The sequence below is a fragment of the Microcebus murinus genome, chromosome 19 (genome assembly GCF_040939455.1).
Source record: "Microcebus murinus isolate Inina chromosome 19, M.murinus_Inina_mat1.0, whole genome shotgun sequence".
Classification (NCBI taxonomy): Eukaryota; Metazoa; Chordata; class Mammalia; order Primates; family Cheirogaleidae; genus Microcebus; species Microcebus murinus.
Genome location: NC_134122.1, coordinates 48,445,153 through 48,465,865, shown reverse-complemented (window position 1 = coordinate 48,465,865; position 20,713 = coordinate 48,445,153). Strand labels below are relative to the sequence as shown.

Sequence of the window (20,713 nt, the reverse complement as noted above, 5' to 3'; positions counted from 1 at the left end):
CAAGGAGAGGATTACTTATATCAGAAGAGAATTCAGCATCATGGGATAATGAGAGAGTAGGAGAAACTGAGAGATGGCAAGATCCCAGAGAAGATGGAAGGGGTTAACTGCAAGGTCACCAATGCAGGGTTTGATACTTTAACCTCTGAAAGAGAAAAAAGGATAGATGGGGCTATAGGTAATTTTGAAAGGTATGATGTGTTGAAGAATTCCACCTTGTGACCTCAGGTTTTTACATCATATGGGAGGACAGGACATCAGTGGAGAGGGAAAGGAGTTGAAGTTTGGAATAGTCACTGAGGGGAGTGGGAGAGGATGTAGAACAAAGGCATGTAGAAGGATTGGGACTCCAGGCTATGGGCTATCCTGAGCAGAAGGGTTGGGATTTTGCTGATTGATGCAGTCGCCAGACAGGGATGTACTGCAAAGAAGAATGCTGGTGAGATAGGAGCTCAGATGATTAACATGGGCTCCAAGTGGGTAGGAAGGGAAGAAAGTCAAGGAGTGGGCTGACAGTATTTAAGATAATAGAGAGATCAAGGTATCAGAGACCTCAATGAGGTCATTGAGTAGATGTAGTGGGAGTTAGAGTATTCAAGAGCTGGTAAGGTAAGAGGTCAGAGAAAGGGACATTGAAGTTTCTGAAGAAAAAAATCGCAAGTGCTGTAAGTTAGCGCTTGTCAATGTTATTCAGATTTATCTTTTGATTTATGTTTTATAATTTTAGCATTGGCAATAGGCAACTAAATGCACCAGTGTAAAAATACTCTTTAAGAAGGAAGAAATAAGCCACTTCATCCACCTAAATGCAGACTTGGCATGTTTATTGTGGCTGCCGTAGCTTTTCTTGTTAATGAAATCACTGCCAATTTTATTCTCTCAGTCCTCTACATGAGGCTCCTTGTTCTTATCTTTCTGGGCTTGCTAAAAGACTATCATTTATTACTCTCTTTTCCGAACTTCTACTCTACCTATAATCCTAAACCATTCAACTAGCCTCTGACATCCCCTGTTTTGCATTGTTAAGTATTATCCTGTGCAATGGTGCTCCGGTAAATGTGTATTCAGCTGGGGCCAGGGAATGAGGAGGTGGTCGTTGATTTGTAAGGTTTGCTGCTTTCCAAGGTATAAATATTTCTACCATTGCCTATTTCAAACTACCAATGTGACATCTCTGAACGTGGAGTTGGGAAAAATATAAACGAGCCAAGTCTGCATTTAGGTGGATGAAGTGGCTCATTTCTTCCTTCTAAAAGAGTATTTTTACATTTGTACATTTAGTTGGCTATTTCCAATGCTAAAATTATAAAATAGAAATCAAGAGATTAGGCTGTGCATTATTATACTGTATAGTATTTCTTGAGAACATAAAAAACCTTAAGAACACAGATAATAGTAAATTACAAGAAATAAATTTACACAACCAATCAACTATCATCTAATTAAAGAGAAAAAATAAATACAAAAAATTTTAAAAAATAAGAAAAAAAAGAAAGAAATAGGAACTGAGGTGTTTTGAATGTTTATTGTCTTTGTTTTTAATATAATAGAATTGTGAGCCTATATAATTTAAATTTTAATGATGACAGTGTTTAACAACAGGCTTACCAAATTCATGAAGTTTTAGCAATCAACTCAGCATATAAGTTGATGTGAGCTGGCTCCAGCATACCTACCACTGATTTTATATCCGTGTCTTCCACTTAAATTTCAAGCATGTAGAGGCAGGGATCATGACTTAAATATATTTTTATTGTCTACAGTGCTTAACCTATAGTAAGTTACTACATATTTGTTGGATAATTAATACACTTATGGATTAAAGGCTGTATATGACTTATATAGGTTTCCAGTTGCACCACTAGCTGTTCTAATTACCCTGGTAAGGGTATTGGAAATATTTGCCTGGTAAAATCACAGCTATAGATTTGTGTATCTTGGAAATGAAAACCCTTTTTCTGGATATTGAAGTAGAATATATGTCTTCTATAGGACCACAGGGCATATTTATTATATCTGCATGTGTTTTCACAATGTTTCTTTATGGTTATGAATATATGATGAGTTGCCAGTATAATATAAAATCAAATTGGATATAAAGTTGCATCCATTTCTTAATTAAATGTTTCAGAAATGCACTCTTTAAAAATGCCAGAGTATAATCACCAGCAGTTAATTTTGTTACAGAAACTAAATGAAACTTTGCAATTAATTATGCCATATAAATGATATTTGTGGAATCCAATCTGGTGTCAAGAAATTAAATTGTTTTTAACATGCTGTGAAAAGTTTTTAATTCATCTCTCAGTGCAATATGTTATGCACCAACATAAACATTTTTATCTTTTTCTAAATGAGTGAAAAATATGTCTCTTATAAAGTCTACAGTTTAAAAAAAAGTAAGGTAGTTAGTCATCTTAGAGATGTGATATTCTGTTCTTCCATGAAATTTCTAATTCTGTTATTCCATTGCTTAAATTAAAAACTTTAGAATTTAGATAAATTCTCTGCTCTTTATGAGCAGAGGCTATCTTTTGTTTTCCATTTTTTCTGTGCATTCCATTAAACAGCTCAAGAGTACATAAAAGGTATCACTAGTGCTTTTTTAGACAGACTATTTGCCACTTATAGTACTTCTTTTAGTTGTACCCTAAATTCAAACGGGTGGGGGAGAGCCAAGTTCTCTCACTAAAATTCAGTCTCATTTCAATTCACCCATATTTAGATAATAAAGCTGAAATTCAGAAAAATTGATTAGAATTTAGAAAATAAGTTTTAATAATGGAATTAAATCAGTTTTGCAGTTATGTGTTTTAACCAATATTTTAGATAGGTTTATGCTTATTCTTAAAACAAAGTTTGAACAATATGGCTGTTGTTTATTCTTACAACAAGTCAGATTCTTGCTCGTGGCTCAGTATATTTTTAATAGACTTTATTTTCTATAACAGTTTTGGGTTCACAGCAGAATTGAGTAGAAGGTGCAGAGATTTCCCATATACTCCCTGCTGCTAGTGCTGACTAATACTCTATCGCCTGGATTACCACAGTTTGTTTATCAATTCACTTACTGGAGGACATCTTGGGTGCTTCCAAGTTTTGGCAATAATGAATAAAGCCGTTATAAACATCCATGTACAGGTTTTTGTGTGGACATATGTTTTCAACTCCTTTGGCTAAATACCAAGGAGTGTGATTGCTGGATCATGTGCTAAGTGTATGTTTAGTTTTGTAAGAAACTGTCAAACTGTCTTCTAAAGTGGCTGCACCATTTTGCATTCCCACCAGCAATGAATGAGAGTTCCTGTTGCTCCACATCCCCACCAGCATTTTGTGGTGTTAGTGTTCTGGATTTTGGCAATTCTAATATGTATGCAGTGGTATTTTGTTTGAATTTACATTTCTCTAATGACATATAATGTTGAGCATCTTTTCTTATGCTTATTTGCCATCTGTATATCTCTGGTGAGGTTTCTGTTCAGATTTTTTGTCCATTTTTCAATTGGATTGCTTGGTTAGTTATTGTTGAATTTAAAGAGTTCTTTGTATATTTTGAGTAACAGTCCTTTATCAGATGTGTCTTTTGCAAATATTTTCTTCCATCCTGTGTCTTGTTTTCTCATTCTCTTGACAGTGTCTTTTTACAGAGCAAAAGTTGTTCATTTTAATGAAGTACAGTGTATCGATTATTTCTTTCTTGAATCATGCCTTTGATGTTGTATCTGAAAACATCTCCATCCCCAAGGTCACCTAGATTTTCTCCTATATTACCTTCTAGGAGTTTTATAACTTTGCATTTTTTTTAGGTCTATGATCAATTTTGAGTTAATTTTTGTGAAAGGTATAAAATCTGTGTCTAGATTTGTTTTTGCATGTTATTGTCTAGTTATTCCAGCACCATTTGTTGAAAAATACCTTTGCTCTGTTGTAGTACCTTTGTTTGTCAAAGATCAGCTGACTATATTTATGTGAATCTATTTCTGTGCTCTGTATTCTGCTTTATTGAACTACTTTTCTATTCTTTTGCCAATACTACACTGTCTTGATTACTGTAGCTTTATCATAAGTCTTTATTTGTCAGTCTTCTTACTATGTTCTTTCCCTTCACTATTGTGTTTGCTACTCTAGATCTTTTGCCTTTCCATATAAACTTTTAATCAGTTTATTGAGATTCACAAAATATCTTGCTCTTCTTCTCATATATATCTTGTACATATTTTGTTAGACCTTATTATTTCATTCTTGGGTGTTAATGTAAATGGTATTGTGTTTTTAATTTAAAATTCATTGTTCATTGCTGGAATATAGGAAAGTGATTGACTTTGGACATTAACTTTGTATTTTGCAAACTTACTGTAATTACTTATTAGTTCTGAGAGGAGTTTTTGTGTTGATTCTTTTGGATTTTTTACATAGACAATCACATCATCTTTGAACAAAGACAGTTTATTTCTTCCTTTGCAATCACTATAACTTTTAGTTCCTTTTCTTGTCTTATTGCATTAGCTATGACTTCCAATATCATGATGAAAGGAAGTGATGAAAGGGAACATTCTTGCCTTATGCTTGCTCTTCATGGAAAAACTCTGAGTTTATCACCATTAAGTATGATATTAGCTGTAGATTTTTTATAGATCTTATTTATCTACAAAGAAGGATGTTCCCTCTATCCCTACATTGCTGAGAGATGCTCACATGGCAGAAAGAGGGTTAGAGAACTGTCTGGAGTATCTCTTATAAAAGCACTAATTCTATTCTTGAGGGTTCTCTCCCCATGACCTAAATTACCTCCCAAAGGCCCACCTCCTAATACCATAATTTTGGGGGGTAGGATTTCAAAATAAAATTTTAGGGGTCCACAAACATTTAGTTCATAACAGTCATTCTTTTTATATGCTGTCATATTTGGATTTGTTAATATTCTATTGGTATTTGTGCCTATGTTCATAAGAGATATTGGTCTACAGTTTTCTTTTCTTGTAATAACTTTGTCTGGTTTTGGTATTAGGGTAATATTGTACTCATAGAATGAGTTAGGAAGTATTCCCTTTGTTTCTATCCTCTGAAAGAGAGTATAGAGACTTGGTGTTATTCCTTCCTTAAATGTTTCATAAAATTCACCAGCAAACCCATCTGGGCCTGGTGCTTTGTGTTTTGAAAGGTTATTAAGTATTGATTCAATTTCTTTAATAGACATAGGCCTTTTCACATTGTCTATTTCTTTATGTGTGAATATTGGAAGATTGTATCTTTAAAAGAATTATTCCATTTCATCTAGGTTATCAAATTTGTAGGCATACAGTTGTCCATAATTTTCCTTTATTATCCTTTTAATGTCCCTGAGATCTGTAGTAATATTTTATCTTTCATTTCTAATATTAGTAATTTGTGCCTTGTCTCTTTTTTTTTCTTAGTTAGCCTGGCTAGTTAGTTTTCTTAGTTAGGCTTATCAATTTGGTTCTCTACTGATTTCTCTGCTTTATTTTTTTTTTATTATCTTCTGCTTACTTTGGATTTAATTTGCTCTTCTTTTCTAGTCTCTTAAGGTGGAAATTTAGATGATTAATTTTATATCTTTTTTTCTATTATATGCATTCAATGCTATAAAGTTTCTTCTAAACACTGCTTTCACTATATCCCACAAATCTGAATAAGTTGTATTGTCCTTTTTATTTAGCTAAAAATAAGTTTTAATTTCTCTTGAAGTTTTTTCTTTGACCCGCATGCTACTTAGAAGTGTGTTGTTTAAGTTGTTTATTGGGATTTTCCAGTTATCTTTCTGTTAACTGATTTCTGGTTTAATTCTATGGTGATCTGAGAGTATACAGTGTATGATTTCTATTTTTAAAAATCTGTTAAGGAGTTTTTAATGGCTCAGACTGTGGTCTATCCTGGATAATGTTTCATGTGAGCTTGCGAAGAATGTGTATTCTGCTGTTGTTGACAAGCAGTCTACAGACGTTAGTTATATCCAGTTGATTGATCCAGTTGAGTTCAACTTCCTTTACTGACTTTCTGTTTGCTGGCTCTGATAAAGGGGTATTGAAGTCTCCAATTATAATAGTGGATTTATTATTTCTCCTTGAAGTTTTTTTTTTTTTTTTTTTTTCATAGAAAGCAAGAAGTAGAATCTCCTTGAAGTTTTATTAGTTTTTGCTTCATTAATTTTGATGCTGTATTGTTAGGTGCAGACATGTTCAAGGCTTATTATGGCTTCTTGAAGAATTGACTCCTTTGTTATTATGTAATGTCCCTCTTTATACCTGATAACTTTCCTTGCACTAATTTCTGTTCTTTCAGAAATTAGTATATCTTCTCCTACTTTCCTTTGATTAATTGGTGTTAGCATGGTACATCTTTCTCTATCCTTTTACTTTTGATCTGTATATATCTTTATATTTAAAGTGGGTTTTTTGTAGACAACATATAGTTAGGTCTTATTTTTTGATCACTCTAGCAACTTCTGTCTCTTAATTGATGTATTTAGGTTATTGACTTTTAAAGTGATTATAGATATAATTAAATTGATACCTACTACATTTGTTACTGGTTTTTTTGTCCCTTTTCTTGGTTCTTATTTTTGTCTTTCACTCTTTTTATGCCTTTGTGTTTTTAAGAGAACATTTTATATAATTCCGTTTCCTCTATCTTCTTAGCCTACCCATTATACTTTTTAAAAAACATTTTTAGAGGTTGACCTATTGTTTATAATATACATTTACAACTAATCCAAGTTCACTTTCAAATGGATAGTACAATTACTTTAGAATAACAAAAAAACTCTAATTCCTCCCTCCCATTCCTTGTATTATTGCTGTCATTTATTTTACTTACACATACCATATATGCCATGTATACACATCTGTGTGTATATATTACACACACATAAACATACATAAGTGAATACATTCTGCCATTATTATTTTGAACAAATCATCTGTTAGATAAATTAAGATAACAAAAATAAAAATTTTTACTTTACTTTGACTTTTTCCTCCTCTGATGCTTTCATTCTTTATATAGATCTAAGTTTCTGACTATATAAATTTCCTTCTCTCTGAAGAACGTCCTTTAACATATCTTGAAAGGTAGGTCTACCGGCAACAAATTCCCTCCAATTTTATTTGTCTGAGAAAGTTTCATTTATCCTTCACTTTTTTTTTTAAACCTCATCCTCTAGTGATGATTTCTCCTTAATTTTTAAAGGGAATTTCACAGTGTGCACAATTATAGGCTGGTAGATTATTTATTTATTTTTATTCAGGATATTATGGGGGTACAAATGCCAGTGAATTTTTTAGACACTTTAAATATATCACTCCATTCTCTTTTTGTATGATTTCTGAGGAGAAATCAGATGTAATTCTTACCTTGCTCTTCTGTAAATAAGGTATTTTTTTCCCTCTGGCTTGTTTCAAGGTTTTTTTCCTTCATTTTTAATTTTATGCTGTTTGAGTACATCATGCCTCGGTATAGGGGGGTTTTGGCATTTATTCTTGTTGATGTTCTCTGAGACTGCTGGATCTGGAGTTTGGTGTCTGATTTTAATTGGGAGAAATTCTTAGTAATTGCTCAAATATTCCTTCTCTTCCTTTCTCCCTTCCTTCTTCTGATGTTCCCATCACACATATGTTACACATTTTGCAGTTGATCCACAGTTTTGGGATATTCTGTTTGGTTGGGTTTTTTTTTTTTCCAGTTGTTTTCTCTTTGCTTTCTGTTTTGAAAGTTTCTATTGGGCTATCCTCAGCTCAGAAATTTTTTCCTGAGCCATGTCCAGTCTACTAACAAGCCCATCAAAAGGATTTCTCTTTGTGTTTTTAATCTTCAGCATTTCTTTTTGACTTTCTTAGATTTTCCATCTTTCTGCTTACAATGCCCATCTTTTTTTACATGCTGTCTACTTTGTCCATTAGAGCCCTCAGTATATTAATCATAGTGGTCTTAAATTGTCTGATAATTCCAACCTCCCTGCCATATCTGATTCTGGTTCTGATGCTTGCTCTGTCTCTTCAAACTCTTTTTTGCCTTTTAGCACGCCTTGTAATTTTTTCTTGATAGCTGGACAGTTGTAAAGACAACTGCTGTAAATAGGCTTTTGGTAATGTGGTGGCAAGTTGTTGAGGAAGGTGAAGTGGTTTACAGTCCTGTGATTAGGTCTCAGGCTTTCAGTGAGCCTCTGCCTCTGAACCGTGAACTTCACAAGTGCTTCTGTTTTGTTTACTCCAGATGCCTAGAGTGGATATTTCCCTCCCTAGGTTGGTTATGGTCTGACAAAACTCCAGTAGTTTAGGCTCCAGTGAAATAGTTTCTCATGAGGGCAAGCCTTGGTGAGAAGAGAAGAATGTTCTGGCATAGTTCCAAATGGTTCCTTTTCCTTTCTCCCTGACAGAAGCATGAGGTGATTTTTCGTTGATATTCACTGTGAGAACCTGGTTGAACTCCTGGAGGTAAAACTCACAAAAGTATGGAGATCCTTTATGACTGGGCTCCCCCCACCCTGAAATTTTTAACTCTCAAATTGCCCATACTCTTAAAATCTGTACCCCCATAATATGCCAAAAAAAAAATAATTGCCCATACTGAGCCACCAGAAATTTATCAGTTGCAGTTGAGATTATCCTGCCCCTTCCCTAAGGGGAAGCCATATGTGACAAACAAGCCACATATGGCTTCCCATATGTGGGATACAAGCCATATATGACACAATGATGTCATATACAAGCCATATATGACAAACCCACAGCCAATATCATACTGAATGGGGAAAAATTGAAAACATTCCCACTTAGAACTGGAACAAGACAAGGTTGCCCACTATCTCCACTTCTGTTCAACATAGTGCTGGAAGTTCTCGCTGCAGCAATCAGACAAGAGAGCAGAATTAAGGGTGTCCAAATGGGAGCAGAAGAGATCAAACTCTCATTCTTTGCTGATGACATGATATTATACCTAGAAAACCCCAAGGATTCAACCATGAGACTCCTTGATCTGATAAATGAATTTGGTAAAGTCTCAGGATACAAAATCAATACAAAGAAATCAGAGGCATTCATATACGTCAACAACAGTAAAAGTGAGAACCAAATCAAAGACTCAATTCCCTTCAAAATAGCAACAAAGAAAATGAAGTACCTTGGAATATACTTAACTAAGGAGGTAAAAGACCTCTACAGGGAGAACTATGAAACAATGAAGAAGGAAATAGCAGAGGACATAAACAGATGGAAGAATATACCATGCTCATGGGACGGCAGAATCAACATTGCTAAAATGTCTATACTACCCAAAGTGACCTTCAGAGTCAACACAATCCCTATCAAAATACCATCATCATTTTTCACAGATATAGAAAAAATAATTTTACGCTTCATATGGAACCAGAGAAGATCCCATATAGCAAAATCAATCCTAGGCAATAAAAACAAAATAGGAGGTATCAATTTACCAGACTTCAAACTATACTACAAGGCTATAGTAATTAAAATAGCTTGGGACTGGCACAAGAACAGGGACATTGACCAGTGGAACAGAACTGTCCAACTAATCTTCGACAAAGCAGACAAAAACATACACTGGGGAAAAGAATCCTTATTCAATAAATGGTGCTTGGAAAACTGGATAGCCACATGTAGAAGACTGAAACAAGACCCACACCTTTCACCTCTCACAAAAATCAACTCATGCTGGGTAACAGACTTAGGTGTGAACCTTAGGTGTGAAACTATTAGGATCCTAGAGGAAAATGTTGGAAATACTCTTCTAGACATTGGCCTAGGCAAAGAATTTATGAAGAAGACCCCAAAGGCAATCACAACAACAGCAAAAATAAATAAATGGGACCTGATCAAATTAAAGCTTCTGCACAGCCAAGGAAACTATCACAAAAGCAAACAGACAACCTACTAAATGGGAGAAAATATTCATATACTACACATCTGATAAAGGGCTGATAACTAGAATCTATATAGAACTCAGGAAAACCAGCAAGAAAACTATCAAACAACTCCATTAAAAAGTGGGCAAAGAACATGAACAGAAACTTTTCAAAAGAAGATAGACTAATGACCAAGAAACATAAGAAAAAATGTTCAATGTCTCCACTCATCAGGGAATGCAAATCAAAACCACAATGAGATATCACTTAACACTAGTGAGAATTGCTTTTATCAAAAAGTACCCAAACAACAAATGCTGGCATGGATGCGGGGAGAGAGGAACACTCCTACACTGCAGGTGGGACTGCAAACTGGTTCAACATCTGTGGAAAGCAATATGGAGATACCTCAAAGCGATACGAGTAGATCTACCATTTGATCCAGCAATTCCACTACTGAGCATCTACCCAAAAGATCAAAAGTCAAAAATGAAAAAGACACCTGCACTCGAATGTTTATAGCAGCATAATTCATAATTGCAAGGCTTTGGAAACAATCCAAGTGCCCATCAATTCATGAGTGGATTAATAAAATGTGGTATATGTATATCATGGAATGCTACTCAGCTTTAAGAAACAATGGTGATATAGCACCTCTTGTATATTCCTAGATACATCTGGAACCCATTCTACTAAGTGAAGTATCTCAAGAATGGAAAAACCAGCACCACATGTACTCACCAGCAAATTGGTATTAATGGATCAACACCTAAGTGGACATATAGGAGTAACATTTATCGGGTGTCGGGAGGGTGGGAGGGGGGAGGAGGGGACGGGTATATACAACCACGACGAGTAAGATGTGCAACGTTTGGGGGATGGACATGCTTGAAGCTCTTACTCGAGGGGGCAGGGGGGCATGGGCAATATAAGTAACCTTAACACTTGTACCCCCATAATACGCTAAAATAAAAAAACAAAAAGATTTTCCTGCCCCACTCCTGGTTACTTCAGAGGATTCTCCTCTTGGGTTTCTGTTCAAGTAAATTGTGATTCTCAGTATTTACCTCTTTGTTTCTCCAATTTGGGGGCAACAAAATTGCCATGTGACCTTACTTCTCTGACAAATCTAAGAAAAGTTATTTATCTTTCAGTTTGTTAAGCTTTTTACTTACTGTTAGGATGGAATGACAGCTTCCAAACTTCTTATATGCCTGACTGGAAACCAGAAGTCTGAATGTATTTTTCTAAGACACCTTTATTGGGGTATAATAATACCTCAGTATATACCATAAAATTTACATGCATAAAATTCACCTATTGTAAGTGTACAATTCAATGATTCTTGGTAAATTTATAGAGTTGTGTAACAATTACCAGTCACCACAATAAGTTTAAAACATTTTTGTCACCCCAGAAAGTCCCCCGGTGCCCATTTGGAATACCTGCTCCTCCTGCCAGTTCTGGGCAATCACTGATGTACTTTCTGTCTCTATAAATTTGCCTTGTTTGGACATTTCACAGAAACGGAATCATCTAATATGCAGTCTTTTTATGTCTGGCTTCTGTCACTTAGCATAATGTGTTTTTGACATTTATCCATGTTGTGGTATATACCTCAATGAACTTTTAATAACAAAAATTGGAACACGATAGCTGTTTTCTACTTATTAATATTTAATCACATTGAAAACAATACTGAACACTATTCAAATTCACCTTCCTCTATGAATGCTATCTTGTGTATTACCCATGAAACATGATGATTGCTTTGCAGATCATACTCACAGGTGACTGGCTAGCCAACTGATTTGCAAGAATGATTTTAAAAGTGCAAAGTTTTACCAACAAAACTCTATATAATATAGTCACAGATACACGTGCATATTTAAGTAGCTTATAGCAATAAACAACAAATGAGCAAAATTGTCAGGAGGATATATCATGTTTACATTTGCAGGAGTGAATTCAATTTCCTCCTGAAAAAAAATCTAATTAACCTCGTCAAACAAATGGAACAGTTAACATTTGATTTTTCTTAAAACGAGTTTGAAAGTTTCAAAGCTGCCATGGGCTTATCACTGTAAAACGTCTGAGAGTCATAGAATGTTCACATATATAAACTGCTGTACTTACAAATTATCCTCGAGTCTCTTCAAGGTTTCCAAGACCAATGAATGAACACTGTCTAAGGAGCAGGATCCAAAGCATTCTAGGGCTGGAATATATTTAACTTTCATAACCCAGTCATTATGTAGCTTCCTTTTAACACTGGGAATTGAAAAAAGTTGGGATGGGATTTGTGTTAGACACATAAACATATGATGTTGAGTTTCTACTCAGCATTTTACCTTGACTTTAACTAAATTGTAACTCTGAATTGTGCTAAACCTGCATGTATAATACAGTCCTATGCATTATACCACTTTTAACTGTTTAACTAAATGTTGATAATCAAGCATATTTAAAATGAAAAAGTAACTTTAGAAGACTAGAGAATCCCAGCCCAATATTGGCACTGTTATCCTTATTTTACTAAAAAATTCTGATCATCCATGTGGAGCACTGTGTTTCATATTATTTTATATATTATATGAGTCAATTCATTTGAAAAATATTTATTTATATTTTCCATTAATACTTTCAAAACTGAACAACTGGGAAATTTATAACCCCAGATCGCTGGTGAGGCTGAGGCTGGGTTATACACCATATTCCTTATCAGAGAGTTGCCCCTCAGTTCACAAAGCATTTGAGTGAGAGACTTAGAGGCCAAATCTCTGCTTCAACATTATTGTCTTAATCTGGAAGAAGCCATCGTCATGGGGTTATATTTACTCATATTTAGTGGTTTACTGGTCTCATTCACAAACATTTATTGTACACTTACTATATCCCAGGTACCAAAGACCGGGTAAAATTCTTGTCTCCAAGTTTCTTAGCTTCTAACTGAGGGATAGACACGCTTACAACTCAAGGCATGAAAGTTCCACAACATGGCCTTAATCAGAGTGGAGAAAGAGATTTCTATTTCCTTGCCAGATTGTGTTTAATTTTGAACTCTGGATGCTGACTACTTTTTTCTTTTAATTTGCACAATGTTTTGCATATCAGTGTTTGCTACCCTCACCCCCCACCCATTCAACATGAATGAATTCTGTGGATGATAGCTTCAGGAAAATTTGTGTGATAGCCTCAGAATTTAATTACTCCTTTTAAAAAGGTATTTTTCTTTTTAATACTTTCATTCTTTCAGGTTTGAAGATCTCTTGGTGAAGAAAATGCCTCAACACTTAGCATATATACACACCCCAGTCTTGGATGATTTAAATCATCTACATCATTAAATCATCTACTTGCAAATAATTATTCACAAGAATTAATTTCATTTAACTGTACCCAGATTCCTCAAATTCCTCAGATTCCCATATCTCATTTTTGACATATCTACCTAATGGAAACAGGAATTGACAACAAAGGGCCGTGGCATTTTCTGACAGGTGGCATATGTCTCATGTCTCAGCACCTATTCTAACAGCCTATCGTAACTGGAACGCAACGCTTGATCGTATATAGAGCAGCACATCACACACTGGGGAAATCCCCCGCTGTGTCTCGTACTTTGGGGAGGCTGAGTACTACTGCTCACATGTGAAGGATGGAAAATGGAGCCAGTGGTTTTATTGTGTCATTCAGCAATGGGACTAGCTTTAATTCCATGTAGGAACAGTTGTAATGAGCTTTTAGTTTCATATTCTAACTCCAGGATAAAATATTTGTTACATTAACAACAAAGTACACTCCTGTATTTAAGAAAATTAATTATGAAAGAAAATAAATGAAAGAACAATTTAGAAAGTAAAGAAACATAAAGAAGGAAAAAAAAATCACCACTCTTAAGTCCTATAGAAACCATTATTAATATTTTGGATATTTACACTTAATATTTTTCTAAGTAAAAATACATACACACGAGTGCATTTACAAAATTGAATTCGTATGTACATACAAAAATAATTTTTTACTTAACATTATATCATAAACATTTTCCATATTATTAAATATTTTTAAAACATAGTTTAATGGGTACGTGGCATTCCCTAACATAGTTATACTATGGTTTATTGAATATCCTTAATACCTTAAATATTTTTAAGTGTCTGACAAAAAATGTGTTTTATATATCAATATGTTACATAAATTTCACTTATATTACATTATGTTTATATTTTATTTTCATATATCTGAATTCTGTATGTAAATGACTAGTTATTTAAATTAGTCATTTTCCTACTATTGGACACTAGATAATTCACCATTTGAAATAATGCTGTGATAACCATACCTACATTTTTGAAGATGGGGATCCCAGGTCCCAATCTATAAATGTTTATGAAGACATTTTATTAATCTTCCCAAATTGCTTTCTAGAAAGGTTGATGCAATTCACACTTCCTACCAACAGCACCTCAGAATACCCATCTCACAGAATCTTTCTCATTTTTAATCTTTTCCAATTTCATAAGTCAAAAATTATATTATATTTTAACTTGTACTTCTTTGATTATTAAGGAAGATGTATTTAATACAAAATTTATTTTTTTCTGATAATAAGAGTAATATATACCTTACTCTAAAAACTTCAAAGATATTATAATTAGAAGGGAGATAATAATCATGAGTTGGAGATAACTGTTAGCATTTTTGTCTGATGATTATTTTGAAATGTATTTGTACTGTGTGTGCATGTGTGTCACTCATGTGTTCCTGCCTTTGTTCATTTTTCTCTTGGGGGATTGTTATTTTTTAATTGAATTCTAACACTTATTAAAGAATATCAACCCACTGTCTGTCATATTTGTTACAAATATTTATTCTAATTTGTCATTTACTTTTTAAATGTTATCTTTTGATGTCCAGAAGGCTTTATTTTGTACATAGTCAAATCTATCAAACTTTTTCTTTGAATCTTGTATCCATTGCTTTTATGTTCAGAATCTTTTCCCATATCCAAATGCCAGTAAATAGTCACATATATTTTTATACTTTTTTTATGATTTAATTTTTTTCATTTAACTCTTCAAGTACCTTTAAGTTTTAGTCGTCAATAACATTTGAAATAGGAATTTCAGTTACTTGATTTTCCTATCTTCCCAATTATCCTGGAAGTTCATTGAGGCAAGAAGCATTTCTTCTTCAGCTTTGTATCTCAAATATCTACCATGGGGGTCTTGCACCTTGTTTTCCATATATATGTACACCACACTCACACACACCCCTATATATGCTTGAACAATGACTATAATTATTAAAATGATTATAGTGCCCATATAATACCCTTACCTTTTAAAGTTCTTTGAGTCTAAGACCTGACTTTGTAATTTCTTTTTGGATTTTGCCTGCTTTAGTCCAAAATCATCACTATTTACTGTGAATCTGTTCACAAAACCACCATCATCCCCCAAGATGATGTCGTCTCGGCAAAGGTGGTCGGGCAGAGACACCACACACACACACAGGAGGCAGTGATCCATGGGCTTTATGACAAAATAGTTTTCCTAGAAACAGAAGAATACTTTCAATGAATTATTACTTGGCTCTATTTAATAAATGTTGCTCCTATTATTTGATAAAAGTTTTACTTTCTGATGTTTCTCATTTTAGATACCCCTACAGTGATTAAAATAACTTGAAAAGAACAGTTAACTAAGTAAAGTTAATGAACACTCACTGTGAGCCTAACATTATGCTTTTGGTTGTTTTGTGGGGAAAGAGGGTAGAGCATTCTACCTTTGGCTCAATAAGGAATGAGATTTTCTGATCCATTACTGTAAATGGCCCTCTCTTATATTTATAAGAAAATATCAAAGTAAGCATAAAAAGGTTCAGGTGTTACCAGATCACTGCCATAAAATTGGGTGCTAAACAGGAAAATGAAATATCAAAGTCTCAATTATGTTACAAGGAGTCATCAGGAGAAAAAAAATCCTAACATCCAAGTTTATCAGAAATCTTCAGCAAGTATTTGTTAAGCTAACTTTGTACTATTGAATGGGTTCATTAAGCTATATAGCTATTCGTTCTTCTGAAATTCAGTCTCTACAAATTTATTCAATCAATCAAAAAATATTTATTGAGCACCTACTATGTGCCAAGAACTATTCCAGGCATGGCTATACAATGAATGATGATTAAGACAAAGTTTCTGACTTTATGGAACTAGCATTCTAGTGGAGGGAAGACAGATAAGTGAAAATAGATCATTTCAGATAATAGAAGTGCACTTAAGGAAATCAATTATAGTGCTATGATACGGAATGATTGAAGAGACCACTTAGGTCCCATGGTCAGGGAAAGTGACCTTTGATCTGGAGACCTTAATTGATTAAGAGGTAGATTAAGAAGAGGTTGAGAGGAAGGAACCTAAAAGGAGAAAGTAATGTCCAAAGATAGATAAGAAAGAGGCTATGGAGCATTATGCTGGCCAAGACAAGAGGGGCCAGGGGTGTCAGAAGGTGTCAGAAGACAATATTTTGTCTTCAGGGAGAGGAAGGAAGAAGAAAAGAAGGAAGTAGGGATGTGTTTCCAGTTAAAGCTGTAGGTGGGAGGGCTGGAATTTTGAAGAAGACAAGTCTGAGAGTAGACTCAGTTTTCTGGGGAAAATAGAGGCAAGTCCATCTGCTGGAGGGAGAGGGCTTGGGAAGAATACTGAAATTTTGGATTACTTGTGAGGAATGGGAGAGTGAGTTGGCAAGGACAAGAAAGAGATTGACAGAAGCTGCTACTAAGAGCTCAGCCAAGTCTGCAGACCCTGATGCCAAATAGCATGGTTCGTGTTTTTCTCCAGCGATGCTTAGCCACTGTGGAGGACAGAGAAGGGCTGGAGCATCTATCCAGGTTGAAAGTCAGAGATTGAAGCGCGTGGTTGACCATCTCAGATGACACACCTACGGGGTACAGGCTGGAAAGGAAGAAGTGAACAGTAGGGGACTTAAGACTGGAAGAAGATACTTTCAAGGAACTGGAGGCTTCTGTGTATGGGATTGAAAAGCAAGAGTGGACACAGTAGAGAGCTAAAAGGAGAAGAGTTTACATTCAAAGTCCAGGACTTTGCAGTTTAGGGTTTTGGAAATTAATATCACCTGGTCTATAATCGTAGGCGACAGTAACACACCACATAATAAAGTACGCTAAGCAACAAGCTGCCTTCTTTGCAATTATTCTGGTGTCACCAGTTAGTTGTTTACAACATTGTGGACAAATAGCACAGGAAGTTTAGTTTTTCACAACGTGTGGAACAAGCAAGGCATGGAGGAAGGTTAAATTATTTCTTAATCCTCATGTCCTGCAAAGTCAGCCGGCTTCCTGAAGACTTTTTTTTATAACCCCTATGCTCAGTGATCTCACCTCTCCCTGAACCCCTATTGTACTTGTTCCTTTTTACTGTATAATCTTCTGGACCATTATAATATACATTATGTTTATTCATGATGTGCTTCAAGACTGAGTTTTGTTTGAGTGCAGAGAACATGTTCATTACTTCTAAATGACTGCAAATGCTCAATAAATACTATAGATTGGTTAAGTGGTAACATCTCAGCCACTTAAAGACTGCCTCATTAGATTTTTTTTGCCAGAATTAGGCACTTGATTTTAGTAATTTTCTTACCTAATGAAGCTAGACTTGAGAGAAAGGATTTGAACTTATTAACATGAGTATAACGAGAAATATACTTTGATTCAGAGAAGGGGATAAAAGAAGGAATTAGCCTCTCTTTTGCTCTTGAAAACAAAACAAAACAAAAAGCCCCAAATTAAATATACACTAAATGAAAAAAAGAAAAGAAAAATAAATAAATAAATATACACTAAATGGAAAGAACATTTTCTTTTAATTGTGGAATATTAATGCTGAATTTGATTTAAGGACTTATTCACTTAAACCCTCTCATTTTACATATGAAGAAACTGACGTTCAATAGAGAAAGTGGATTGCTCATATCCTACTAGTACTAAAAAGACAATCTTATTTCTTTGAGTATTTCTCTTGTCACAGTACCTGGCTGCTCCCTTGAGCTTTATAATCCCAGACAATAATGGTCCTTTCTGTAGTGGCAACGATCCGTTTCAGCTGTGACAGGTAGTCACATCCTGTAATCCAGGAGGTGTCCTAATAGAAAAGCATAGCGTTGGAGGACCTAATGCGTTTCCTTCTATGGCATGGTGATGGCTACTAATGAGTAGCTTAATTAAATGAAAAGCCCGTTTCGCTGCCTTATTTACAGGGGAGGCTCACAGTGCATCCATTTTTCCCCTTTGACCCTTACCTGAGTTTCTCAGTACCATCATCTGGAGAGTGATTCATCTAGAGCTGAAACTGCCCCCTGGAAGTGCATGGCAACTGGCCGGGCATCTTTGTGCACCATTCACTGCTGTGAGACTGCGCTTCACAGGGGCACAGGGAGACTAGATTTAGGCCACTGACTGAGCAAGCTCTCTGGCCCTGTCCCCACGCTAAAATTTTTAGCTAGAAAAGATCTTAGGAAGTACCTGGTCAATGATAAGTTGAAGTCAATGAATTTGTCTTGTGTCTTGACTAAAGACACCAAGCTAGCTTGGCTAGGAGCTCCCATTTATGAGTGCTATATGCTTTTCAGGCTCGTCCTTGAATCTTTTGTAAAACGTATTAGAAATTCTAATGGTTTTTTTCAGCTTAAGAAATCAGGCTCTGAGGTTTAAAGAGAACCCAAATTCCTTTGCCAGGCAGCATGGCATGCTGCTTTGTAGTTCAGTGTGCTGAGTGCATGCAAGCAGGGTGAAAAAGGCAAGCTTCCCCCTGTCTCATAAATCCATGGTAGGGTTCTGCAAGCAAGTCACAGTAGCTTTAAAGCATCTGCTGCAAGGTTACTATTCCAATTAGCAATATAAGTTAAGTGAATTACAGAATGGCACTAGAATTTTTAACGTTGCTTTCAAGTTTAAAATAAAACGTTTCCAAATCATTCCTATTGGCTACCTCCTTGTTGTTCCCACAACTTAAGTTGTGCCCATTTTTTACATTCCCCGATAGTGAATGCTTGGAAAACCTTAGGAGAAGCTTTTCAATTGAAGCTTCCAAGGAATAACCGGTTTCCAAGCAATTCTCTGCAGCCAATTTAACTCCAGAAAGCAAGACCTGGATCCTCATTGCTGTTGCTCGAGGCTTGGTTTTGATCCTAATCAACACACATAAATTTACAATCTATGAAACATGCTCGGAGCCTATTCAGGCACTTGATTGAGATTTTGATGAATTTTGGAGGAAACATCATCATAGCCCCAACTTTGATTTTTAACATATACTTACTGTAATATTGGTGCTGGTCTGAACTTTCATCTATGAACAAAGGAAGAGAATAATGAAAACTCGTTGGCACTACAATTAGAGATGAGAATGCTGCCTCTATAACAACACAATGTCTCTCCTTGGTTTGATTTCTCTTGTCATTCTACCCTCCATGCGTCTCCTTCCCCTGAAACATCTCTGTGGAATAATGCACACTGCTTTGGACAAGGCTTGGATCTCTAGGGCCTATCTTTAAGCCTGGTGACTGCTCTTAAGAGTCTTCCACTTATTATTTTATTCCTTCCATATGAAAACTACCTCACATTCTTTAGTTATTCAGAGGAACATTTGATACCAAAAGTTGGGAATGCAAAACAATACCAACAGCAATGGCAAGACTACTTAAGCAAATACTAAATAGATCAATATGAATATAGAGTGATGTCGAAAAAATAGCATTGTTTCATTAGAAAGTTCTCTCCATGTTATTGAAACACTTAAAGAACACTCTATCCAGTGGGCCTCCTCTTTCATTCAGTAAATTATCTACTGAGCGAATATCATGTACTAGGCACTATGCTGGTTGAGACTTGCAGATTTATCCCAGGCAGAGAACTAGTATGTATACGAGCAGCCTTTCATACCCTTGAGGCATGATAATTGCTCCCAAGGTGAAGGCAAGTAGTTGAAGTGTTTCAATGGCCTTGTTTCTCTTGCAAGCTCAGATGGCCTTGGAGAATATCTAGGAAAGAGCTGTCCAGAAGAAATAGATTATGTGAAATTTTTAAAAGTGGATCAGAAAGATCGCTATTAGTCATGGCTATCTGCAAACTGTCTTTCATCTGAAAAGTCGAAAAAGATTTTTCTCATCAGGGACTTATTTCTAGATGGGAAAAATAAAATGCTATTAAGGAAATTGTTGAGCAACAGAACACACCACCTGTGGTTTCCTCTTCTATTTCTCTACATCCATCTATTTTGGAAGTCACCTGTTTAAAGTCCTCTTACCTTCTTTAAAAGTTTCATAATCCTTAGATATATTCTGAATTTTTAATATCTAGCTTTTGCAGGAGCTTTTTTTTTTATTAATAACATTCACAGTTTATGTCACCAAGAAAATCCTTAACTATATTTATTCTACTTCAGATAGAGCCTAAGTTATGGATTAATCTATTATATTTTGTGTTACTAGTGGCTACCTTTTAGTAAATTACTTCTGTAACCTACACTTCCAACCTACTTTTCTCACATAATGTGTCATCTTATTTGTAAGGCATGCAACAATAAAATGCTATTTATTTGTGATGTATCAAATCTTAAAATAAGTAATATTTAACAATGTTTTCTCTCCAATTGCATTATCTTATTAGAAACAGATATGAGTGTGTGCGTGTTTGCGAGTATACATGCTTTTGTGTGTGCGCATGTGCATGGGTTTGTGCATGTGTATGTGCACATGTGTGAAGCATCTCTGAAAATATGAAAGTGTAGCCTCACTTATTTTACATAAT

The 20,713-nt window shown here is 35.0% G+C and overlaps 1 protein-coding gene across 1 annotated transcript in view; it reads right to left on the bottom strand.

The window, feature by feature from the left end:
- WDR64 (WD repeat domain 64) overlaps window positions 1-20,713 on the bottom strand; it is a 121,033-nt gene that overhangs the window by 83,534 nt on the left and 16,786 nt on the right. Inside the window, exons 5-8 of the mRNA XM_012751342.3 lie at window positions 19,224-19,253; window positions 17,937-18,047; window positions 15,221-15,435; window positions 12,014-12,148 (exon numbers count right to left, since the gene is read on the bottom strand). Coding sequence (XP_012606796.2) covers window positions 12,014-12,148; window positions 15,221-15,435; window positions 17,937-18,047; window positions 19,224-19,253 — 491 coding nt within the window. The remainder of the gene's footprint in view (window positions 1-12,013; window positions 12,149-15,220; window positions 15,436-17,936; window positions 18,048-19,223; window positions 19,254-20,713) is intronic.